At 36.2% G+C, this 27,486-nt stretch overlaps 1 protein-coding gene across 3 annotated transcripts in view; it reads right to left on the bottom strand.

Annotated features, from left to right (window-relative positions):
• The window catches only part of ELP4 (elongator acetyltransferase complex subunit 4), a 240,061-nt gene that overhangs the window by 51,099 nt on the left and 161,476 nt on the right, over positions 1 to 27,486 (bottom strand). Inside the window, exon 10 of one of the 3 annotated variants that reach the window (XM_087855385.1) lies at positions 24,040 to 24,459. The exons of the other annotated variants lie outside the window; for them this stretch is intronic. Coding sequence (XP_087711511.1) covers positions 24,415 to 24,459 — 45 coding nt within the window. The 3' untranslated portion in view covers positions 24,040 to 24,414. Of the gene's footprint in view, positions 1 to 24,039; positions 24,460 to 27,486 lie in introns of those variants that run through there. 3 annotated transcript variants of the gene reach the window in all.

The raw sequence follows: 27,486 nt of genomic DNA, 5'->3' as shown, positions 1-27,486 counted from the left end.
ATACTGTACAATTTACCCTTGTGGTTCCTTTATACATCAAAACTTTTAGTGGAGAAAATATGGAACCTTTTTTCTCTGTCATTATATATGTCAGACAATAACTGTGACTTTCAGATCTTCTGCTGAGAAACACACAAAGCTACACGTTTTGGAAAAATCAAATTTTCAGATTTGGAAAAGACCTTCCCTCCCCAACCCTAATAAAATGAGAAATTTCATTACTAGAATGATAGATAACATAATTATACACCTCACCTTCAAATCTGAGTCATTTATATAAGTCATATTTCATCTATAATCATTCTATAAAAACTGTGACACTGGAGACCACAGGTTCAAATGCTACCATAGTTTTCCACCTATTTGTAGGTGCAGATAGTAGTTTCCAAAGATAACTGCACAGCATCTCCCATCCCACATGCTGTTGTAGAGAGTGATCTTGTAAAGTATGATCAAGTGGCAGGTTTAAATCTCTCCTTTAATCTGGGTGACTGTTTCAATCAACAGAGCATGCCAGATGTGAGGCTTTATAATAGATCATAAAAGGCCAGGCAACTTCTACTTTGTTTTCCAGAACACTCACTTTTGGAAGATAAGCTGCTATCTAAGGAGTTCAACTGCCATGTAAGATGAGGCCTCCATGTTGTGAGGAAGCCCAGGCCATGTGCTCTGACGGCTGTATACAGGGAGGACAGCCTCAACTCAGGTCCCAGCTGATGGCCAGCATGCACCACTAGACCTGTGAGGGAAGATGCTCCTAGTTGATTCCTACCTTCAGTCATCAAATCTTTCCAGCTGAGGACCTAGCTATCATCGAACGGTACATCCATGGAGCATAGTTGCTGTGTCCTGCTCAAATTCCTGATCCACAGAAGCTTTGGAGGTAGTCAAATGACCATTTTACTCAATAAGTTTTGTGGTGGTTTGTTACACAGCAATCATAACCAGAACAGTCATTCTCTATTTTCCATCCTACAAAACAAACCAAAAAGCACCTTTGTCTTTAGAAGCAATACACAATTCTTGTTTGGCAGATTTGTTTGCATATAGAAAGTACATTAAAAGGATCATACGCCATGATCAAGTGTGACTTATTATAGGGATGCAAGGATGGTTCAACATCTGCAAATCAATCAATTGTGATACACTACACTAACAAAATGAAGGATAAAAATCATATGATCATTCCAGTAAGTACAGAATAAGCATCTGACAAGATTCAAAACCCATTCATAATAAAAACTCTCAACAAACGGGGTATAGGGAATGTCCTTCAACATAATAAAGGCCACATATGACAAGCCTACAGTTAACATCATACTCAATAGTGAAAACCTGAAAGCATTTCCTCCAGGATCAGGAAAAACACCAGGATGCCTACTCTTGCCACTTTTATTTGATATAGTATTGGAAGCCCTACCAGAGCAATTAGGCAAGAAAAAGAAATAAAGCCATCCAAATCAGAAATGAAGAAGTAAAATTGTCTCTACTTTAGCAGAAGAGATGACATTATATATAGAAAACCCTAAAGACTCCACAAAAAGCTGTTAGAACTAATAAATTACAAAGTTGCGGGACACAAAATCAATATTCAAAAACCCTGCATTTCTATATACTAACAAGAAATTATCAGAAAGAGCAATTAGAAAAACAGCCCTATTTACAATTGCATCAAGAAGAATAAATACCTACGAATAAATTTAACAAAGGAGGTAAAAGATCTGTATACTGAAAACTAGAAGACATTGATGAAAAAAACTGAAGAACACAAATAAATGGAAAGAAATTCTATGCTCATGGATTGGGAAAGTTAATATTGTTAAAATGTTCATACTACCCAAAACAATCTATAGATTTAATGCAATCTCTATCAAAATTCCAATGGCATTTTTCACAGAAATAGAACACACAATCCTAAAATTTGAATGCAACCATAAAAGAACCAGGATAGCAAGAAATATCTTGAGAAAGAACAAAGCAGGAGGCATTACACTTCCTGATTTCAAGCTATATTATGAACTATGATGAACTATGATTATGTTGTAATCAAAACAGTACGGCATTAACACAGTAGACATATAGGTCAAGGGAACAAATAGACCAGAAATAAACCCACACATATGTAGTCAATTCATTTTTGACAAAGGAGCCAAAAATATACAATGGGAAAAGGATAGTCTCTTCAATAAATGGTGCTGGAAAAACCAGATAGCCACATGGAAAATAATGAAACTGGACCCTTATCTTATACTGTACACATACATCAACTCAAAATGATTAAAGACTTGAAACCATAAAACTCCTAAAAGGAAACATAGGGGGTAAGCTCCTAGATGTGAACCTCAGCAATGATTTTTTTGGATTTGACACTAAAAGCAAAAGCAACAAAAGCAAAAATAAATAAATGGGACCACATCAAACTAACAAGCTTCTGTACAGCAAAGGAAACTATGAACACAATGAAAAGGCAATCTATGGAGTGGGAGAAAATGTTTTGCAAATCATATATCTGATAAAGGTTAACTTCCAAAATATATAAAGAATTCACTCATACATAAAAAGGGATGGTTCACTCTGTCTGTAAGAACAACAACAACAAACTACTATATGATCCAGGATTTCATTTCTGGGTATATATCCAAAGGAAATGAAACCACTATCTTGAAGAGATATCAGCACCCTCATTTAAGACTGTGGCATTATTTACAACAGCCTAATGGAAACAACCTAATTGTTCATTGACAGATGAATAGATAAAGAAAATGTGGTATATAAACACACACACACATACACACACCCACACCCACACCCACACCCACACACACACACACACACTATGTAGTAGTACTCAGCCACAAAAATAGAAGGAAATGCTGCCATTTGTGACAATGTGGATGAACCTTGTAGGCATTATGCTAATGAAATAAGTCACATAGAGAAAGGCAAATACTGTTTGATTTCACTTATATGTGGAATCTAGAAACTGAACTCACAGAAACAGAACAGACTGCCAGAGTCAGGGTGGTGATGAGGAGAATGGTTGAAGGTGGTCAAAAGGCACAAACTTTCCAAATTGTAAGATAAATAAATACTGGGGATGGAACGTACAGCATGGCTGCTATGACTAATAATACTGTATTGTCTATTTGAAAGTCGCTAAGAGATTAAATCCTAGGGGCTCCTGGGTGGCGCAGTCGTTAAGCGTCTGCCTTTGGCTCAGGGCGTGATCCCGGCGTTCTGGGATCGAGCCCCACATCAGACTCCTCCGCTATGAGCCTGCTTCTTCCTCTCCCACTCCCCCTGCTTGTGTTCCCTCTCTTGCTGGCTGTCTCTCTCTCTGTCAAATAAATAAATAAAATCTTAAAAAAAAAAAGAGATTAAATCCTAAATGTTCTCATCACAAGAAAAAATGATTTTATAACTGTGAGGTAATAGATGTTAATGAAACTTATTGTGGTAATCATTTCCCAATATGTACACATATCAAGTCATGTTGTACACCTTAAATTAATATAATGTTATATGTCAATTATATCTTAATAAAACCAGGAATAAAAGAAATATGTAATTTTTGTTTAGCAGTTCTATCTGCAATTAGAAAATATCTTGTAAGATACCACTTCAGGTGTTTAATATTAAGTTCTATATTCAGGTAGGTAAACATTTATAAATAAATAAATAAACATTTATAAATAAAATGTTGTTCTAAGAATTATATATTTGTCAGGCAGTTGTAGCCACTGGGTGGATAGTAATGCTAGTTACCAATGTTAGGGACTAAAGATAGCATAAACTAACATGTTCAGAAAAGGGATTTTAGTTGACTGTAAGCTCAATATGAGTCAACTATGGATATGGTTACCTAAAAACCTGATCTATTCCCGAAGCACTATCCTAGTGCCATGTACTCATGTGGCAATGTGATAGAGTCTATAAACTCCTTTTTAGAATTATGCTTTTAAATGTATAAAATGAAATACATCGGATTACAAAAGAAACAGATTGCATTGAAATGTTATCAAATAATAAACTCATTTTTGATACAGTAAGACCTGTGCTTTTTCAATTAACTATTTAATAGTAAGAATAGCAGTAGGCCTAATATATATATACCAAAGGAGATGAATATAAATAGTATTTTAAGATACCTGTAATAGTTATAATCTTTCATGAAAGAAATCTGTGCTAATGCTAACTGAAGTTTATTGCCTATATTCGTAGTTAAGAAAATACTAAATTTCAGTGGGAGGTTAGGAAAATAAAGATGTAAATTCTCTTCCACCCTAGTTTCTGGAACACCTAAAATTTTTTTTTTTTTAAAGATTTTATTTATTTATTTGACAGAGATAGAGACAGCCAGCGAGAGAGGGAACACAAGCAGGGGGAGTGGGAGAGGAAGAAGCAGGCTCATAGCGGAGGAGCCTGATGTGGGGCTCGATCCCATAACGCCGGGATCACGCCCTGAGCCGAAGGCAGACGCTTAACCGCTGTGCCACCCAGGTGCCCCTGGAACACCTAAATTTTATCCATGAATTCTTTGTTCTTAAATTCCTTCAATATAAAACACATTTATTTATGATTCCATGGGCTTATGGCATTTGTGGTCTCCTCATTCACTCTTTCCTTTCTTTGCTACTGCTTATTTGACAAGTTGGGTAGAAAGGTTAGAACAAAGGATGCAGGATACTTCAGGCTGGGGGCAGTTTTTTATGTTCAGAATTGTCTGTTATCTTCTCACCAGTCAATAAAACCCCACCCATTATTCCAGGTCTAGTTTAAGTCCTACTTTGTCTAGTCAGGTGACATGATCCATAATGACTTCTCCTTACTCTGATTTCCTACTGTACTTAGAAGTCAGTTCACCCTCATTTTAGAACTTAATTAGTCTCTATTTCATCCACCATCAGTTTTGTCTCCTTGCCTAGCCAGGGAGGTTGGTAGAAATTAAGTGTTTGCCATTTTGTACTACCTAAAGCATACTGATAAGAACATTGTAGGCATATGTTTTATCCTCATATAATGTTCATCCTACCAGTGATGCTGTCCAGCTGTGCAAATCACTTATGGCTACGGGAAACTGAGACCACATGTATTCTTTACTACTGCGGTCACCCACAATGGATCACTGAAGATGGGCTATACAAGGTGTATCCTTGATACTAATAATAACACCTATGTGGCACTTACTATGGGCCAGATACTCATCTAAGCATTTTGCATATTCATTGAATCCTCTCATTTAGCCCCATGATGTAGGTAGAATATTGATCCTTATTATACAAATGCGGAACCTGAGGAACAGGAAATTACTAAAGAGATGGAATCTGAAACCAGGCATTCTTTTCCAGAGGTAGAGCACTTAACCACTGCACTGCTACTCATGACATTCATAAATACAAGAAATCGTTGTATATACCTGCAAGTTTAACATGAAATCACTCATCTTATAATTAGCCTTTCTTCCACTGAACTCCTATATCCCTTGACTGGGTAATCATTAACTCAGCCCTTGTACTGTTAGAATTTTATTACAATAATTGCAGCTACTATTTACTGAGTACTTGCTATATGCCAGAACCTGGGCTAAGTGATTTCATGTGTACTTAATCTCTGTAACAACCTTATGAGGCAGGAAAGGAAAGCTAGGCTCAAATATAGTAAAAGATTAAGTAGCAGAAGGACAAGGACTCTAAATCAAGGCTATCTTCATCTTTGCTTAAAGCACGATGTTACACTACTTCCCTACGGGTTTGCGCTATTTCTACAACTGGATTATAAATTTCTTAAAGGCAGGGATTACGTTTCATACTTGCTTGTTGATTCCATAGTATTTTGAATGCCTTGGTCCTCTAAAAAAACATTTCTTGATTGATAGATACAATTCACATTTCACGGAATTTAGCATGGTGTATGTAGTATGAAAACTTTGGGATCTCCCATTAACTGTGTCTTTTGGGAATACCTAAAGTGATCCAGCTTCAGCTTGCCTATCATTAAAAGGAGGAAAATATACTTAATTATAGGAGCGTTTGAAGATTAAAAGGCAGTAATATCTGTAAAATATATATTACAGTGTCTGCCACATAGTAGGTACTCAAAAGCAAACAAACAAACAGCTAGTTTCTTACTCCCTTCTTTGAAACACAATTTTTTGGTCATGTCTACAATGATTGATTTCAGCATACGATTTTGTAAAAATGCTAATCTTTGGTTGTGTGTTTGAGCTTTGTAGTACTTAGTCTAATTTCTCTTTTTTCTTTTCTTCAAAATCAGCTAAAATGATAAATATTAGTTGATTTTAAATCAGAGAAAGGATTCCTTTCTGAGCCAATGAAGTAGTTCTGGCTCTACGGTCTATCAAAGCGGTTACTGTGAGCACATATGAAAGAAATGTATGAAAGGCAGAATGGCCAAAGATGCCCACATCCGAATCCCTGGAACCTGTCATATGTTACTTTACACAGCAAAGGGGAATGAAGGTTACAGTTGGAATTAAGGTTGCTCATCAGTTAATCCTAAAATAGGGAGATTCTCCAGCTTTATTCCAATGTAATCACAAGGGTCCTTAAAAGTGGCAAAGAGAGAACCAGGAAGATGGCAGCGTAAGAAGGATTCAGCCTGACACTGCTAGCTTTGAGGATAGAGAAATGGGGTCATGAGCTAAGGAATGCAGGCAGCCTCTAGGACCTGGAAAAGGCAAGGAAATGGGTTCTCCCCTAGAGTTTCCAGAAGGAACTCAGCTCTGCTGACTCCTTGATTTTAGCCCTGGAAGACTCATTCTGGATTTCTATGTGCCAGAACTATAAGACAGTAAATTTGTATTGTTTAAGCTGCTATTATTGTGGTAATTTGTTACAGTAGCAATGGGAAACTAATACTGTATGTAAATAATACCAAAAATTTGGAATTGTGCAAAAACAAATATATATATATATATATATATATATATATATATATATATATATATATATATTTTTTTTTTTTTAAAGTAACCCCTACTCATGACCACTAGACGGTGAGTTGATGCTCTACTAATTGAGCCAGCCAGGTGCCCCTATATATCATGGTTTTAAACAACATTTAAGGGACTATATGAATAATAACAGTGACATTTCTCTTGATTGTACTGGGTACAGAAGTCAAGTAAAATGCAATATAGTAAAATTTATCATTACAGATTCATTAATAACATTTATTTTAATTAGCTGGATTAGAGATGAACATTTTTTTTCTTTGCAATCCATTCTGTAGTAACTAGAAATGTCTTTCTACTTGTGAACATGATAAGTGAAAAATAACGAAAGGATTTTAATTACAATAGGAGAGATTTTTGCTTGGGCAAAGAGAAGGTATTTTTGATAATATCACTCCAAAGCCTAAATTACGTCTTTGGCTAATTTGTACTAAAATGTATTGCCTGGCTCTCAAATCCCCTGTTACCAAACTTAACTACTCTTACAAACATGAAACTCCTGCTTAAATCAGGCCAGTCTTTTCTGTACAATCACAGACTTTGCTCATTCCTTTTCTCTTTAAAATCTATTTTCTTTTCATTATTTTTTAAAAGATTTTATTTATGAGAGAGAGAGAGAGAGAGAGAGAGGAAGGGCACGAGTGGGGGTGGGTGGGGAGGAGTAGAGGGAGAGGGAGAAGCAGACTCCCTGCTGAGCAGGGAGCCAGATGCAGGCTCATCCCAGGACCCTGAGATCATGACCTAAGCCCAAGGCAGACGCTTAACCAACCGAGCCACCCAGGCACCCCACTTTGCTCATTCCTAAATCTTTTCTTATGGCATCTCTACTCTACCTGGAATGTTCTTCTTCTTCTCTGTCTGTCCAACATAGACTAATGTTTTCCAAGCATCTATCGCGCCAACGTCCTCTAACTGTATTTTAGCTTCTATTGTGCATTATTCTCTATTATTTGCATGTTATTTATTATTACTTCAGGTTTGTATGTTTTATTTCCCTATTAGCTCCTTGATGATTGATGATGGTTGATGAGTACATAGGATTCATTGTATTTGTCTCTATGTTGTGTATGTTTGAAGCTTTCTATAATAAAAAGTTAAAAAAAAAAAAAAGCTAGGGAGACACCCTTGTATCATTATAGCAGTCTTTCAATTTCTAGGTTTCTCCTTCCCTAGCACTGGAAGGTTGGTTGAAATGGTTTGCCTCTAAAGCTATACTTCCTTTGGCTGAAGAAACAGGATGTAAAAGAAAGGTATGATACTATGCCCAGAGGCTCATGGCCTTATCTAATATAACAGCAGACTTCTATAAGCTGGTATACATTATTCAAGATAAAACTTCACTATTGCTCAGTAAAGAGAAACATGAACAATTCAATTCACTGGTTAATTGTTTATATAATCTTTGAAACCTGTGCTTCAATGTCATTGATACAGGATTCCTTGTTAGCCTATTTCTGGAAAGAAATGATTGAGGCAGAAGGTTTTCATTAACACTCAATAAAGAAAAAGTTAGAATCAACAGTAAAACTTACTATTGCTAGTTTAGACTATAAAGTATTAACAACACAAAATGTTAATTAATTTCTAATTCTCTATTCTATTATTTAGATTTCATGAAGGTTGATTGGACTTGATCCATCATTTTACGGAAAATTAATTATTTCAAATACATGCACCACTTTATGCAACCTGCCTGATTTGCATTGAGGAAAATTCAGCAGAAGTAATTGAGGCACAAGCAAATACTGGCACTGACTGAACTCAATTTTCATTCCAAATTTCTGCAAAATCCCAAGGCACAACAATATCAGATGCAAGGGGGAAAACAAACAAAAGCAATGTGAAAAGGGAACATGAAGAGAGAATATTACAAGAATCAGAGAACAAAGAGATTGCAAAACTATTTTAGTGCCATAGATGAGCAGTGAGGGCTTCATTCAGGCAAGGTGGAATAAGATATCATATGGCATCCTGACAATTGATGTCTTCATTTAAATGTAAGAATTTACATTCTAATTAGAAAGAATTTACATCTTAATCAGAGGCAGCTGTATTATCTTGTTACTGTTTTTTTCAAAGGTAATGAACTAAAGTACTGCTGTGCTTTTTCAACCAGAAACTAAATAGACAGCATCCAGTGTTATTTTATAGCTTACCTGCTGTAAGCTGTTATTAATATTTTCAAAGATTAAATTTCTAACCAAAATCTTTTAAAAATGAAAATTGTATTTGACATCACTAGAATAGTATGATAAGGACTTAAAGTGTTTAAACAAATCCCTTTCTAACTTGTATTTTAAACATACTTATTTATCAAGCTAATAGAAGCCTCTTATGATTTATTAATATAATATTGTTTTCATTTGGGAGGATGTAGAAAAGCTACTAAAGCAGATATGCATCATATTCTGGTGAAACCCTGTTGTTCTTAAACTTACATTTGGTTGTAAGAGAGGATTTAATACAAAACTTTACCTTATTAAGATCATTTAAATTAAAGTGTATTCTTTTTCTTTCTGTGATATTTAACAAGGACAGATAACAAATATGTATAACATGATATTTTGCTTGTTTTATGCTATTTTGTTACTATCACATTAATAACATTTAAAAATGTAGTGCTTCACAAATATACACAATTCTGATGGTGTCCACGATTGCCATAGTTAGTGAAATGAAAGAAAATAATGCATTCAGATTCATACTGTTCTATTCTAGGTTGTTTATAATGATGGTAGCTAGACTTGGGTATTGGTAGTTGGTGATATCTTTGCAAAATCAAGCCCATCATTCATATGAGAATCAGCATGAGCTCACTGACCCATGGTTTAGAAGAAATTGGGCTTGGCCTAAAAGAAATCAAGCAGGAGAAAATTACAAGTGTTAATAAAAATGTAAAATGCCACCTTTGTCCCTAGCACCATGCATCTTTAGGTTACTGATACTTATTTTCATCAGCTGCATCATTAATACAAAGTTGTAGTATGGACCGATTTTTAATATGCAGGTTTATGATTTAATTCATTATGTAATATAAATTTGTATTCAAGTGAAGGGAAAGCAAAATGATAAAAAGACTAAAGCTGTATCTACCGGTCTACCGGTCTATTACATAGTTAACTAACATAGTTAATTCGGTCAAAACATTTGATTTAATAAACCACAGAGTCTAAAATAATTCTGAGGTATCGATTTATCTTTACATTATACTGATTTTCTGGATCCCTAAAAAAACCCCGAGATCATACACAAATGTGCTATATTTTAAGAAAATAACAATAATCTCAGGTAGATAAAAAATTATGAAATTAACTTTAAGGTCATATTTTCCTGACCTAGGCCACTCCAATGACAAAGAAGGGATAATTATTAGTTCACTGGTGCTTTTTCTCATATCCCACTAAAGACAATTTATAGAGGAAATGATTCAGATGGGCCTGACTGAATTACTGGCTCTGAAAGACGGCTTTATACTGCTGTCAGAAACCGTCAACCCACTTCTGAAAGGCTGATTTGTCTATGGCTCTTCTGCGTATGATTTGTTATGAGGATACCTAATACCACATAGTATACACAGAGCCTTCATTTTCAAAAGTATCCCAGATAAGTTTTTGATCATCCCTAGGTTCTACAGAACCTGTCTGCTTTTTCATAAAGAGTATCTGAAAATAAAGCACATTTTGCATTTTACATTGATGTATGGTTCCAGTGTGATATTGTAGACTTTGAGTTGCAGTATACCAAAGTGTTATATCTACCTTCACCAGTTCTCCAACTGCCTCTGTGTTTACTGTAACTATAAATACTCACATCCAACCTAAAAAGAGCATAATAAAACATAGTATATGACTCCTCTTGCTCTGTCTCTTGTTTTCCTTATTGCTTTGGGCTTGGATATCACACACTTTGCTAAGGAGATTCCTGGCTTGTCATTACCTCTCTAATTCTTCCTCCATGGAACTGACAGCCTAAGATCATGGGTTCTAGTCTCCCCTATTATACTGTAAGCTCTGTTAGTTACATGGTATACCACAAGCATGGATTCTCATCCTGATTCTGTCACTATCTGGGTCTTATTTTTCTCATCTATAAACTGAAGAGGTGTGAAAAATTTATTTCAATTGTCTCTTTTCCCTTAAAATTAAATGACTCCATTCTTATTCATTATGTATATTTAACGTGTTTTAGTAATTTCATGCCTATTAACATATCACTCTTTCTTCAACCCCAATCCCAAATACTTTCTGCTTCTTTCTGTCCAACCAAATCCTGTTCCTTTTTCAAGATCCCTTTCAAATCTCATCTTCTCCACCATGCTGCTTTGCTAATAATGCTGGCCAACAATAATTCCCTTCTCTCTAATTTGTATATTCAGTAAATATTTATTGAGTGTCTACTCTGTATTAGTGTACTGGTGGTGCAAGAAATTAATAAGAGAAACATGGCCCTTGCATTAAAAGGGCTTATCACGTAGTAAGGTAAGAAGCCAGTAAAAAAGACGGAAGATTGTGAATAGTACAAGGAAGGCAACAAACAGCTTGCAGAGGGAATGCACACATGTACGTTATTTATATAGTGTGATCAGAGAAGGCTTACTTCCGATAGTATTTGCAACATACAGTGATAACTAATAATTTATTATCTTGAATTGGTATTTGACTAACCTGGGTATAGGACTTGTTTCCTAAACAAGACTGCAGTAACAAGGACACATTTTTGTGGCTAATATAAATTGAGTGTTTAAGAGTCACCAGTAACTGTTTTGGGCAACTCACATATATTTTATCATTTAATTCTTAAAACTCGGTAGGTATTTTTGTTATTATCTCATTTTACTCAAGATGAGGAAAAGGAGGCTTAGAATTAGACTGAGATACTTGCTTAAAGTTGGACAATTACTAAGTGGCAGAACTGGAACTAAAATCCACGTTGTCTGCAAACGCCAAAGTGCAGTTAATTAACTACCACGATAAACTCCTTCTTGGAGACAGGGATCATATTTAGTGGCTTTCAGCATCAGTCCTTTGCACAGGTCAGGTACTTAACACCGACTTGGCCCTTTCACTAGGCGTTACACTTCCCTGGAGGCAGCTTTCCTGTTCCTGCATGAACTTAATTGGCCTCCAAAGACTTTTCTTGGAGACAGAGACCCTTGGACTGAAAATTCTGGGTAAAGGTATTTCAACTCTAGTTTCTACCATGGCTTCTCAACATCTTGTTTCCAACTGGCACCAAGTTGTTGTATGTATGATGTTTTCCTACTCAGGGCATTTGGTTTTGAAATGAGCCCCACACCAGCAATTGCCTATTTTGAGCTTATATTCTTTCACTCAAACAGTTTTGACTCAAATATTGAAAATATTCAATGATAAGATGTACAGATCAGAGAATTGTTACATAGTAAACAATTTAATAAAAGCGATTAACTAAGGACCTCCCGTTCACAAAGTTGGAATTAGGTTTCAAGTATTTTAAAGACCAAAAGGATGGGCTGCCAAAGAAAGTCCATATTTTAACTGCATATATAAGATAAAAATGGGGAAATGTTACATTTTTATTTCAAATGTTACATTTTTATTTCACAACTGTGAATGCCAATAACACCTTTCCTTGCACACTTACTAGATTAGTTATACTAACAAGTGGAGACCCGAGGCACAGGTAATCTAAAAGAGCAGCTTAAATGAAAGGAGTGTATGTGATGCATAATGAGCTTCAGCATTTTTATTGTGCTTTTCTTAGGAAGAAGCTAGAAGTGAACTAGCTTTGTGACTCTACTGCTTAAATCTTCTTTCTCATTGCTGGAAAAAAACAGCGTCATCTCTTAGGGCATTTGTACTGATGTACGAGTACTAGAGCTTAAAAAAGTACCAGTTTATAAATATGTTGGCTCTCACCTTTTCTGGAACTAACTGGTAACTTCTCTTCTAGATCTGGCAAGATTATAGTAAAGATTATTTAGCTTTATCGAGGTATAACTGATACACAAAAAATCGTACTCATTTAATGTTTACATCTAGATGATTTTGGACATACACATAAACCCATTATAACATTGCCATAATCAAAGCATTTAAATATATCTTCCACTTAAAAAAGTTTCCTTGTTTCCTTTGTAGTGGAGTTTTGGTCTATTTTTGGTAAGAACATTTAATATGAGATCTATCCTCTTTTATATATTATTTCATTATTATTTTTAAAGATTGATTGATTGAAGGGGGGTAGGGGTAGAGAGAGAGAATTTTCAAGCAGACTTCCAGCTGAGTGTGGAGCCCAACACAGGGCTCGATCTTACAACCCATGAGATGATGACCTGAGCTAAAACCAAGAGTCAGATGCTTAACTGACTGAGCCACCCAGGCGCCCCTCCTCTTTTATATTTTAAAGTATACAATACAGTATTGTTAACTATAGGTAGTATGTTGCAGAGCAGATTTCTAGAACTTACTCATATTGCATAACATGAATTTTATGCCCATTGAACAACAATTCTCCATTTCCCCCCTTCCCTCAGCCCCTGGCAACCACCATTCTATTCTCTGCTTCTATGAGTTTGACTATTTTAGATACCTCATATAATATTTAAATGAAAAAATCCTTAGTTAAGTAAATAATGTGACATTGTCAATAAAAACTTGAAATCTTTGATAATCTGAAATGTGGACAATATACTTGTAGTTAATGGAAAACTGGCTTTCAAATTATGCCATGAATAACATCCTGCTAAAACTTTAAAATCTAAATTTAAACATCAGAATTACATTCCATAGGCTTATAAATAGAAAACATCTGAGATAAGATAGAACTCTTTAATGGCTTTGTTGCATTTCAAGAAGAAAGAAAGAAACTGCGTAGAGGATAACAGTAAGCTTAATGAATGGAAAAGGAAGTAGTCCAGAAACTTTTAAGATGAATAAATGAGAAATCAGAAAACAAACAGATTAATAAAAACAAAGAAAATGTAGGAATAAAACATGGAGTTATAGGTTTACTATTCTGTATTACGGATAGAAATTCTTTAAAAATATAATTCAAGAACTCAGACAGTGACCCGCAGGTAGTTACTGAATTCCCAAGCCATAAGGAAGCCTATTCCCAGAAGACAACTATTGGCATTCTCAACCTGGGAGCACATCCTATCCATCCTCTGTTATGCCAGAAACAGATTAAAATAGGAAACAGTAAAAACAAAAACCAAAACCCATACGTGATCTGTATCCATCTCAAATACAAAGAGCCTAACCAAGAATCACTCAACATTGAAACACTTAAGTACTCATGGCTATCCAACAAAAAGAACTTAGACCTTATGAAATAGTTAATGAAGCTGCAGAAGAAGACTTTACAACAGAATTAATATCCTCAAATGGGTAAGAGAGGAAGTTAAGAAAGCAACCAATTTGAAAACAGAAAATAAGAATATGACTGTCAAAAAGAAAAGTTCAATTGATGAACATAACGAACACAACTGAGGAATTAGTGAGTTGGAAGACAGACTAAAGGGATTCTCCCAGAATATAAGTCAAAAAGGGAAGAAAATTATTAGACAAAAGTTAATATTAGGGAAAAGTTATGGACACTAGATCTAGAAACTTCAACATCTGTTTAACAGGCATTACAAAAGAAGAGAAGAAAGAGAATGGCAAGGAGGAAACGATATAAAGAATATAAAAATGGGAATTTACTATTATGTTAAAAGACTGAAGAAGAATAATAAGAAGAAATACTCAAAAACATTTCATAAACTAGAAAATAGAAGGAAACGTCTTATAACTGAAAAACAAGACCTACAAATACATAAAGCAAATTTTTTTAATGGTAACACAAAACAATAAATCACATCGATATTAGGAACAAAAGCCGATAGCCAATTTCACCAATATATTTGACATTATACTGCAAGTCCTGAACAATGCAATTAGACAACAAAAGGAAATCAAATGTATAATTATCAGGGGCGCCTGTGAGGCTCAGTCGTTAAGCGTCTGCCTTCGGCTCAGGGTGTGATCCTGGCATTCTGGGATCGAGCCCCACATCAGGCTCCTCCACTGGGAGCCTGCTTCTCCCTCTCCTACTCCGCCTGCTTGTGTTCCCCCTCTCGCTGGCTGTCTCTCTGTCAAATAAATAAAATCTTTAAATAAAATCAGTAAAGTGGCTGGATATAAGATCAACATTTGCATTAATACAAAAATGTAATGAAACAGAAAAAAGGATCTCATTCACAACTGCTAGGAGAAAAAGCCTCAGAAAATATCTAGGAATACACCTCACATGAAATGTGCAAAGACTATTCACTCCTTTCAGAAATATTTACTGAATAGGCAATGGGAATAGAAAAGTAGGGGAAAAAACAATGATAAATTTATGGAACTTGTACTTACAGAGTACAGGGTAAAGTGGTAAAAATGTCAATCCAAGAATCACACCAGTAAACATAAAAACAATAAACTGATAAGTGCTATGAAGAAGTACTTTGAGGGTATACAAGAGAAGAAATTTTATTTAGTCAGAGAGGTTGTAAAAGGTTTCCCTGTGCGGGATAAATTACTTTGGGGGTTGTAGAATGAATTATGTAGGTAGGGGAAAATGAAAAAGGTATTTCAGGAAGACTCAAAAGCTGGTACAAAGGCCTTGTGGCAGAAGAGAACAATACCACTTGAAGGAATTAAAACTAAAAAATAAAAAGATGTGTGGTAGGCTGTATAATACCCCTGTATGCCCCCAAAGATGTCTATGCCTTTAAGCCCTGGAACCTGGGAAGATGTGATGTTGGCAAAAGGCACTTTTCAGGTGTGATTAAGTTAAGGACGCTGAGATAGAGAGATTGTCCTAAGACCAAAGTAATCACAAGAATCCTTAACAAGAGAAAGGCAGGAGGGTCAAAGTCAGAGGAAACGTGACATGATGATGGAAGCAGAGGCTAGGGTAATGTGGCCAAAAGCAAAGGAATGTTGGCAGCCTCTAGAACTGGAAAAGGCAAGAAATGGATTCTCTCTGAGAGCCTTCAGAATGAATTAGCCTTACTGACACCTTGATTTTAGTCCCGTGAGACTGATTTGGGACTTCTGATCTCCAGAACTATAACAGAATAAATTTGGGTTATTTTAAGTCACTAAATTTGTGCTAATTTGATACAGCAGCAATAAGAGACTAGTATAGAATTAGTCAAGTATTACCTGCATATTTTAAAGAAAAAAGAAAGCATCAACTCTTAAAGTAGAATTGATCAATTCTTACCCTGGAATTATATGAACATATGTGAGTCACAGAAGACATTATAAAATTAATATATTGTTACAGAATAGGTAAAGAGTGGTCCTGATATGTGAATCCATTACATTTTCCACACTCACAACACACAAAGATGATTCACTACTTGTTGTATATAAAAATTTATTTTCAATATGGGACCCCTGGCTGGCTCAGTCAGTACAGAATGTGACTCTTGATCTCAGGGTCATGAGTTCAAGCCCATGTTGGGGGTAGAGTTTACTTAATAAAGAAAAGAAAATTATTTTTATTTTTTTAAAAAAAGATTTATTTATTTATCTTAGAGAGACAGAGTGTAAGCAGGGGGAATGGTGAAGGGAGAGGGAGGTGGAGAGAATCTCAAGCAGACTCCCCGCTGAGCATAAAGACCAATGTGGGGCTCAATTTTATGACCCTGAGATCATGACCTGAGCTGGAATCAAGAGCCAGATGCTTAACCAACTGAGCCACCCAGGCAACCCTAAAAAAATTTTTCAATAGACTATACCTGGTAAAATAAAGTCCTTGACAAGTTGATAATCTTTAGTTGAATATCAAGGATATTAGAAAGCATTCCTACTAATATGAATTGTAAGATTTACTTCATATAGTTATGTATATGGAATTATATAATTCATATATGAACTTATATGTGGTGCTAAATATTATGTAGTGTTATGTATAAAATACATCATTCTGAAAATTTAACATGTAGAATGTCAAACATTGTGATGTTTAAGCATCACAAAAATTGATTTAATACACATTTCTTGCTTCTAGAGAAATCAACAGATGTTGTGATAATGGTGGCCTGTTTTTTCATCCAAAGAATTTTAAAAATAAGATATAACCATCATTATCATTTATTAAGATATATAATAACTAGACTCTAGTTGCAGAAAAATTTTAACCTTTGTAATATTTTTTGGAGAAATTATTAAAATGTCAAGTAGAAAGATTTTGCACCTGCATGTTTCAAGTTAGTACAGTAACAGTTCTTAAATCTACCTGTTTGCTTCAATATGAAGTTCCTAACAATAAAGCAATTAAATATAGGTACATTCACATGGTGACTTCAAAAGTCTTAATTGTTAGATATCAATAAATAATCTTTAAGTCATATACTACTGTATATTAAATTATAGTGTTTTCTTTCATCTAAATTAGAATTTGTTTTAAGTAACAAAACCCCTAGTTTTGTGTCTTTTGTTTGAATCAACCACACACGGTTTTCAGTAGCTGAGAAGTTTTTCTGTTTTCAAACAAATACAAATCCTCCATATAAGAACAGGATCCGAAATAAGAGATAATTTGCTTTGATGCATTTATGATGAGATGATTGCATTGCAAACTAAATGTATTATTTTTTTGAATACTCTATTAATATTATAAGCAGAACAAATGCACAGATGGCATAGGCCATAAAAATATAATTAAACCTTACAATATTGTTCCTATCAGATTTCAGAAGTGTGCTCTAGCTGGAGTTAGACTGCAGAATATGTGAGTGCATACAATATTTTTAAATTTTAAGTTTTGGGGCAAATACATGAGAGTTGGCATATTTAGCTCTTTCATGTTATTTCCACTTCCCTCCATGTTCTGGGCTTTCAGTTTCAAACAATTTGAGAATTATTTTCAGAGAAGACATATTAACTAAAAGAAAAAAACAACTGTCCTAATACTTCTTTTTCCATTTGAGAATACTTTGGTTTCCTTAGAAAATATGACGTGAATTAGTCGCACAGACTGCTACCCGAGAAACCACAGGCTTGCTCTAGGACAGCTGGATACCTACAGACAAGGCACAAGGTGCCTAGAGAAAAGAGACTGAGGAGACAAACGTCTGAGGTTCCTTTTTGTCTAGTTATTTTGCATTTCAGTAATGTGATAACAGCAATTAGATCTCTGCCTCAAATCCTCTCATAAATGAAGCAGGTTTTAAGTCTATAAATTATGTTAATACTTGGAAAAACACAGGTTAACCTTTTTGATCAACAGTAATTGTTTAAAACTAAGTCCCATACGATAAATGAATAAAGAGGCTACCTAAATCTGAAAGGTGTTTGAGCTGTTTCTAGCTCTTTGGGGATAGCTCGCAATGAGGGTTGCTTCACAGAAATACCAGCATGCTGTATGCCTGTCTTCGTTCTCTGTTCCCCTCGTTTAGTAGGCTTGTTGACTAAGCCCCTGGGGCAATACCCGGAAAGCTAAGAGACCCTAAGATACCAAACATAGGGTCAGAGGATCCTTTGTGTGTGTCATGTTTAGCAAGTCAAGTGAACAAAGAGATTGCAGGCAGTAACTATAAGATGTAACCCATATATGCAGCCCCAAAGACAAATAAGAATTGCAAGCAACGGATGCAAAAATATCTGCGATTTTTTTTAAAGTTTATTATTACTATTCTTTTAGTAATCTCTACACCTGATGTGGGGCTCGAACTCACTACCCTGAGATCAAGAGTTATGTATGCTCCTCTGCCTGAGCCAGCCAGGTGCCCCTGAAATGTTTAATAAAAAGTGCTAGCAAATATAATTTGTTGAGTGCTTTCTATGCATTTCACTGTGTGCTAAGTGCTTTATATGAATAACATTCATTTTCCCAATGAATATTATATTAACTACTCCTTGTAATGACCTTTTGAATAGGTATTATTATCCTTATTTTATACATAAGAAAACTGAAGTTTGGGGGGGTTGAGTACCTTAATTAAGATCACATAGCTAAAAAATATGGTGGAGTCAATTTAAAAAATACCTTTCATTAATTTTTTACATCCAGAATGTACACCTAACATAATATAAAAATGTAACATATATTAAGTGAATAAATAGTGTATTTTATGGTTAAAGGCTAAATGCTACCAAATGTCCATGACAAGGAATAAACACCTACAGATGAAAAACTATGAATGATATTTTAAATATATATACTGATAAAATATATGTAACATAAAATTTATCATTTAATCATTTTAAATGTATATTTCAGTGTCATTAAGTATATTCCCATATTTGTACTACTACGTATCTCCAGAACTTTCTCATCATCCCAAACTAAAATTCCATATACAGTAAGCAATAAATTGCCATTCCTCTCTTCTCCTATATGTTTTTAATTCAAGCCTAATTATTTAAATAAAATCTCAGAATGTTAGTGTTCAAAGCACTCTGTCTTAACATGTATATTATAACCTCAAGCACCTGTTATGCAATTATAGGAGACTAAAAAGTTGGGAAATGCAAGTATAATTTTATTTACTAAATAAAGTAGATTTAGAAGGATGGACAGAAATATAATTCATCAATATATTACTTGCTCCCTATTGTATTAATGGTTGATATTCAATCTAAGGGCATAATATATAAAAATTAGAGGTATGTATAATAAGAATTATCAAGGCTCCATTTAGAATAATAGATTAAAAATGTGCATATTCAGAATCTACAAAACCCTTAAATTTATATAGCTATTAAATTAGTAAACTGAAAGCACAGGAAAAGAAATAACTGACCTGGGGGCACCTGGGTGTCTCAGTTGGTTCAATGTCCGACTCTTGATTTCGGCTCAGGTTACCATGTGTTGGGCTCTGCACTCAGCAGGGAGTCTGCTTGAGATTCTCTCACCATCTCCCTCTACCCTTCCTCTCCCCAATCAAATAAATAAATAAATCTAAAAAAAATAATAATAACTGACCTGGCTATCAAGATGTAGGAATAAGAGAGGAAAAAAGCAGTTTCAGAAACCCAGAAACACAGCTATTTAAGAAATTATGTTGAGGACATAGTTTTGGACACACATTTAAAATAGGATATTGTGGGGCACCTGGGTGGCTCAGTTGGTTAAGTGTCTGCCTTTGGCTCAGGTCATGATCCCAGGATCCTGGGATCAAGCCCTGCATAGGCATCCGGCTCCCTTCTTAGTGGGGAGTCTGCTTCTGCCTCTGACTCTCCCCTCTGCTTGTGCTCTCGCTGGCATGCACTCTTTCTCTCTCTCATAAATAAAAAAATCTTAAAAAAACAAAATAAGACATTGAATATCTGTGTCCCAAGATAAGTTGAAAGACATTAGAAGTTAATTTAGGCAGTGGCATAATTTTACTCATAAACAATGTTATTTTAAGCATGTAGATACTTATGTAACAAAACTGTAACAATTCTTAGTTATTTCCAGAAAATCTTTTAAAAGAGGGGCGCCTGGGCAGCGCAGTCGTTAAGCATCTGCCTTCAGTTCAGGGCGTGATCCCGGCGTTATGGGATTGAGCCCCACATCAGGCTCCTCTGCTGGGAGCCTGCTTCTTCCTCTCCCACTACCCCTGCTTGTGTTCCCTCTCTCGCTGGCTGTCTCTCTCTGTCAAATAAATAAATAAAATCTTAAAAAAAAAATCTTTTAAAAGGATTTAAAGAATAAAAATATTAAGAGATAGAAGAAGCTTAGTGAAAACCTACTTAAGCAATTGTGACAGTTTAAATAATAACATTCAATCCTCAAAATGGACTTATCCATACTGGCTATATAACTGAAAATATCCAAGAATATTTTCTTTTCCTGGTAAGACAAGGATACTAATAAGAGGAAAAGGAAATGCTTGAGTACAAAAGTATTAACTATCCAAAATAGTACGATGAGATACATGATCAAGGGAAGACCTTTTTTTTTTTTTTTTTTTAACAGAACAGTTCAAGTCAATGGCTATTTAAAACTTTAAATAAACATATTGGGCATGGGGATGTATGTACAGCATAGGGAATATAGTCAATATATTGTAATAGCTTTGTATGGTGACAGATGGTAATTAGACTAATCATAGGGAATCATTTCATAACGTATAAAAACAATGAATTACTATAATGTACACCTGAAACTAACAGGATATTACGTTATTATTCTTCAACACAATTAGGTTTTATTCAAGTGATTGGCAAATCAGAATCAGAAAACAGTAGTGATTGAAGAAGCCCAAGTCTGTGCTATAATCCTGTAGAGAGGAAGAAAATCTTACAGGGTAAGAGAGCTAGGAAAAAATCTACTCATTCCTACATTTATATCACCCTATTGGGAATAACGGAGGAAAAGAAGAAGCTTTTCTATACTTCTTTGGGATGCAGTTGAAAATTGCAACATGGAACATGCCCTCTAGGTGAAACTAATAATGTAGCTCTAAGGGGCATTTTGTAAATCTAACACTTCCCTGAATGAATTCCCAAAGGTCAGAATTTGAACGCAAATGTCTCTATCTTGTTTCACTCATCTGTCATGCAGGGACTACTGGATTGTGAATCAGGAGCCTTTGGTTCTGGACTTGGTTCTACCACATTCTGTGAGATAGGAAAACTTATTTATCTGGGCCTAGATACCTTACAAAGATCCGCAATCTTTATCTTCAATTCACAAATCTAAAATACTGTGAATACCTTAACTGATTTGCTGGCAAAGCCTGAATTAGCAGAAAGCTATCTATAGTTTTTATTAATCTGCCTTGTGTAAGTACTCGTAAGTTTTACTCTAGAATTATTAATGTATTTGATAGAGGTATTTATTATATTGCCTTTTTAAAAAGATTATTTATTTATTTGACAGAGAGAGAGAGAGAGACAGCCAGCGAGAGAGGGAACACAAGCAGGGGGAATGGGAGAGGAAGAAGCAGGCTCCCTGCAGAGCAGGGAGCTGGATGCGGGGCTCAATCCCAGGACCCTGGGATCATGCCCGGAGCCAAAGGCAGACGCTTAACGACTGAGCCACCGAGGTGCCCCTATTATATTACCTTTTAAACAAGCACGTTAGGATAACCTGTTGAAACATTTTCAAACATAGAAAAGTATGCAAGAATAGAACAAAATTCTCATATACCTCATACCTAGATCCCCTAATTTTTAACAATTCACAACATTTGCTTCATCTTTCTTTAAATATAGGTATACTTCAAAAAAATAAATATAGGTATACTTCTCCAAATATATCTATATACCCATGATTAGCCTTTTCCTGAACAATTTAAGAACAACCGGCATGTATGATTCCTACCATCCCTAATACTCTGGTGTGTATTTCCCAAAGCAAGGACATTCTCTTACGTAATCCTCATACAATCCTTCAAGTCTGGAAATAGGCACTGATACAACACTAGCATCAATCCACAGACCCCATTCACACTTATGTCAATTGCCCTAGCAATATCAGGACATCCGTTCTCTTCTCAGTCTCTCCTTGCCTTTCATGTTGACGGTTTTTCAAGAATACGTGACTTTTTTTCTGTAGGCTAAATACAAACGTGGGTCTATCTTCTTTTTCCTCCCGATCATGCTTTTTGGGCAGGGATACCAATAATATGATACTCTGCTCTCTTGTGCTTCCCATCTAGATGATGTGCCACGTGTGATGTCAACCCACTTGCGATGGTCACCTGTCATGTTGCTCATCAGGTTTTCCACTATAAAAGTCAACATTCTTTCCTTTGTAACTGATTAGTAGTTTGTAAGGGAAATATTCTCAGATTCTGTCAGTATCCTGTTCCTCATAAACCCCACTGGTCTCCATTCATAACTCCCATCTAAAGTGGACACAACAATGTCAAATGGTAATTTTCTACTTCATCATTCCATTGATGTTTGCTAGTTGGTATTCTACTATAAAGAAGAGGCTTCTCTTTTCCTCTATCTATCTATCTATCTATCTATCTATCTATCTACCTATCTATCTATCTATGGACTCATGGATTTCCATTTTACTCAATGGATTTCTTCTATTATTTACTTTGAAACTAAAATTTCCAGGATTTGGCTAGAAGGGTCTTCTTCAAAGTGCTTCCTGTGCCTTTTCTCATGTTCCCATCATTCTTTGAGTACCTTCCTACTTTTTGGCAAAAAATTCTAGTCTCATATTACATTTTCTGTGTCCCACCCCTAGAATTAGCTATTTTGCCCTTCTCATCTTTTTTTTAATTAGCGAGGGAAGATATTTAGCAACTGATATCTGGGTCCTTGTGGTGTTCCTTCAGTTCTTATTGTTTCTAAGCTTTCCAGGAGGCAAAGCTAGATAATATATCTATGTATATAAGACATAAAGACACATACATACACGTACAGATACATCTAAAACTATTTCTATATGTATCTGTATGTGTGTGTACACGCAACTGTGAAGTATACCCATGAGCATTTGTTTATTCCAAAATTACCTTTTTCAAACATCAAGCAGTATTTTCTAGTGTAGTAGGGCTCTATGAAAAAATTTTATTCACTATGTTCATCTGTTACACGGTTATATGTATTTTGATCTTAACCGTTTTTAGCCTCTCCTGTAAGATCAAGAACTACTGTTCTTTTATTTTATTTTTATTTTTTAAAAAATATTTTATTTTTATTTATTTATATGAGAGAGAGAGAGAAGGCACACAAGCAGGGGGAGCAGCAGAGGGAGAGGAAGAAGCAGACTCCCCGCTGAGTAGGGAGCCCGATGTAGGACTTGATCCCAGGACCCTGGGATCATGACTCAAGCCGAAGGCAGACGCTTAACCAACTGAGCCACTCAGGTGCTCCACTACTGGTCTTTTATTTTGCTGTCCTATAGCAACCACCTCGTCCTCATTCCATTTCCATGACTGTGTTAGTAGAAAATTTAGTTGTGGTCAGAGAACCAGTTAGCAAAAAATATAGGAAAAAATATAATTCAGACTTTTCTATGATTACACCAATGCAATTATATGTATAGAAATGTATATGTTTTTTGTTCATTCTCAACACAAAAGTAAAGAAACAAATGAAAAACCCCATAAATTACATGGAAAGAGTTTTAATTGTTTAAAATCTGCTCATACAATATAGTTGAGAACAATAAATAACTCACAGAAAGATAATGGGTTTATCTAAAATAGGCTTATATGACTAAAATTTATCATTTTTAATACAAATGTGTGTTTAAAGTTTCAAATTTAAGTATACTATGCATATTTTATACTGAATTAGACTAACAAACCACCCCCGCTACAGCTGGGAAGGTTAAACAACAGTATTCAAATCTGATTTAGATATAACAGCTGTTCAAATGCCAAGGCGTACTTTACTTGAAAATGTGACCATTTAGTTCTGTTAAATATAAACTGCTGTTCTGGCTATGCTCATGCATTATTTTCTCCTAAAAGTCCTTAAACAATTTATTTTCCCTGATATGTAGTAGGATCATACTCAAGTTCAAGGGGTCTTTTTCTTGAAGTTAACTTCTCCTTTCTGAACTTTCTGAAAAAAAAAAAGAAATGAGTGGAATAATTCTCTTACTTCTTCTCCTATCACTTGTACCTAGTCACTTTATCAACTGCTCTTGCCAGTACAAAAAAAATATAATTAATAATTGGAAGGGTGGTACTGCTTTTAATGAGACCCTGATTAGGTGTATTTAAATTACTCATTTTGACTGAAACAAGTTTAGATATTTTACAGTGTAGACAATAATTCCATCATGACTAGCTAGTACATGTGTTAAATTATGAATTGTGTAAGTACCATTTCTCAGGGCTAAAACAAAGAAATAAAATCCTAACGTTCTCAAGAATAACTACAAATACTTCATTTAAAGAATGTCATCACCATTAAAAGTCCATGGGCTTATTTGTAAATGAAGAAGGTGGCCCATTATTCAATTTCTTGGGACTTGGGGAAAAAGTAAGATGATTTTTAAGAAATCATTTTCCAAGAGAAGTCTCCTTAATCTGAAATCTTAGGGAAAACATGACTTTCTCCTCCATTATACTTCAGAAACTGAGAAGAAAGCTCATACACAGAAAACGTTCACTTCTGCAGGAGGAATACAAAAACTAGGCACAGGAGGTATTATCATCCTACTGGAAAGGGAAACAAAAAGCTTACGGGTAGATAACTCTTCCAAGGTCACATAGGAAGTCAGTGGCTCTTCCTCAACAAGAAACCAGTTTCAGACTTACTACATTCAACACGTTACATCTTTTGAGGAAATGGAGTCTTCGTCCTTCCCTTCCTTCCCTAATAGCTATAGGGCACTAGCCACATGTGAGAAACTCTGCAAGGCTTTGGAGATTCAACGATGAACAAGACATTTGTGGTCTCTCTATTTATGGAAGTGAGCATGTAGAAGGGGATGACAGAAGTAACTGCAATGCAGCATGGTAATTTCTATGATAGAGACGGTACAGGATGCTGTGAGAGCACAAATGAGTAGTACCCAATCCAGACTTGGTATGGATGAATCAGAGAAGGCCTAGAGGAGGCAGTGACATTTAAGCCACAGCTTGAAGGATAAATACAAGTTAAGCTGGTTAAGGTGACAATGGTAGGGGGTGGAGGAACTGTTAAACGGAGAATTCCAATTCGAGGCAACACCGTGCATGAATACATCTTTGAGGAATTGAAAGAATTTAAGTATAGCACAGGAAAATTCCTGTTTTGCTGACCCAGTCCTGCTCCTGCTCCTTGGCAAAGCCAGAGTGGAGAATCAGCATCCATCATTTACACTATTCTAAAAAGAGCTATGGAGCAAGAGGTAAATAAACAGTCAATGTTTTGGGACAGGTAGGACACTTTACTGTGTCCTTGAAAATGGAAATCTACAGTTTTTTTTTTTTTTTTAAAGATTTTATTTATTTATTTGACAGAGATAGAGACAGCCAGCGAGAGAGGGAACACAAGCAGGGCGAGCAGGAGAGGAAGAAGCAGGCTCATAGCTGAAGAGCCTGATGTGGGGCTCGATCCCATAACGCCGGGATCACGCCCTGAGCCGAAGGCAGGCGCTTAACCGCTGTGCCACCCAGGCGCCCAACAGTTTTTTTTTTTTTTTTAATGCCAAGATCAGGTCAATTTGGAAACTGTTCTTTAAAGAGTTTTCAAAATTCATTATAATGGTAGTAGGCAACAGAGAGTAAGGAAAAAATTCCATCACTATAAGTACTATAATTTTTAAAGATTTTATCTATTTTTATTTTTAGTTTTTTTTTAGTAGGCTCCATGTGGGGCTTGAACTCATGACCCTCAGATCAAAACCTGAGCTGAGATCAAGAGTCAGATGCTAGGAGGAGAGTTAAGATGGCGGAGGAGTAGGGGACCCCTTTTTCAGCCGGTCCCCTGAGTCGAGCTGGATAGGTAGGTACCAGACCAGCCTGAACATCCACGAAATCAGCCTGAGACACAGGAAGATGCATCTGGATCTCTACAAATGAACATCTCCAGTGCAGAGTATTGAGGTACGAAGCGGGGAGCCGTGAAACCGCACACAGATATCGGAAGATAAATGGAAGGGGGAGGGAGCCGCAGCGTTCGGGCGCCGGGAAGCGGTAGCCACTTGCACGGGGAGCGGGCGGACTCACAGACCGCCACGCGCGAGAGAGCAGACTGAGACTGTAAGCCGGGGAGCGCACACGACCAGACTTCTCATGGAGCTCCGGTGTGCTCACTGGAACCAGACTGAGACCGGGAGCTCCCGGGGAGCGCGGGGGCGGCTGGCAGCTGGCGGTGTTTGTTAGAAACACAAAGGACAGAGACGCGCCGGCCCTGGAAGTGAGGGCTGGGACGCTGGGTATGGGACACACATCCCGGGACGCTGCAGGGTTGAGCAGCACCAACAGAAACAGAGTTAAAGTGGCCAGAACATCAGTGGAGAACGGTCCGCGATCCCTCTGTTCTGAGACAGAGGCTGAGATTCGGCCACTGCTGCTCTGACTCTCAGAAGAGGCACAGCAAACCGCCAGGAAAAGCCGCCAGAGAACAAAAGCCTGGAAATACCGGCTCACAGGGTGCCCACCCCCATTCCCCCTCGCAGGGGACACGGAGACTCTACCCAAACAGGGTTGCCTGAGTATCAGCACCACAGGCCCCTCCCCCAGAAGGCAGACTGAAAAATCAAGAAGCCCACATCCCTAAGATCCCCATAAAACAAGGGCGCACGGCCTGGGTCCCGGTCAATAATTTGGGCTCTGGACAACCCCGCGACCTCTCCCCATCAGAATGACGAGACGGAGAAGTCCCCCTGAGCAAAGAAAAGACAATGAGTTTGTGGCCTCTGCCACAGAACTAATGGATACGGATATAACCAAATTATCAGAAATGGAATTTAGAGTAACAATGGTCAAGATGATGTGTAGACTTGAAAAAGTATTAACGAAAATGTTAATGAGAATATAGAATCTCTAAGGGCGGAAAAGAGAGCGAATTTGGCAGAAATTAAAAATTCTATGAGCCAAATGCAGTCAAAACTAGAGGCTCTGACGGCCAGGGTGAATGAGGCAGAAGAACATATCA

Source organism: Ursus americanus, chromosome 24, assembly GCF_024610735.1.
Source record: "Ursus americanus isolate L20-20 chromosome 24, mUrsAme1.1.p, whole genome shotgun sequence".
Classification (NCBI taxonomy): domain Eukaryota; kingdom Metazoa; phylum Chordata; class Mammalia; order Carnivora; family Ursidae; genus Ursus; species Ursus americanus.
This window is presented reverse-complemented; position numbering and strand designations above follow the sequence as displayed.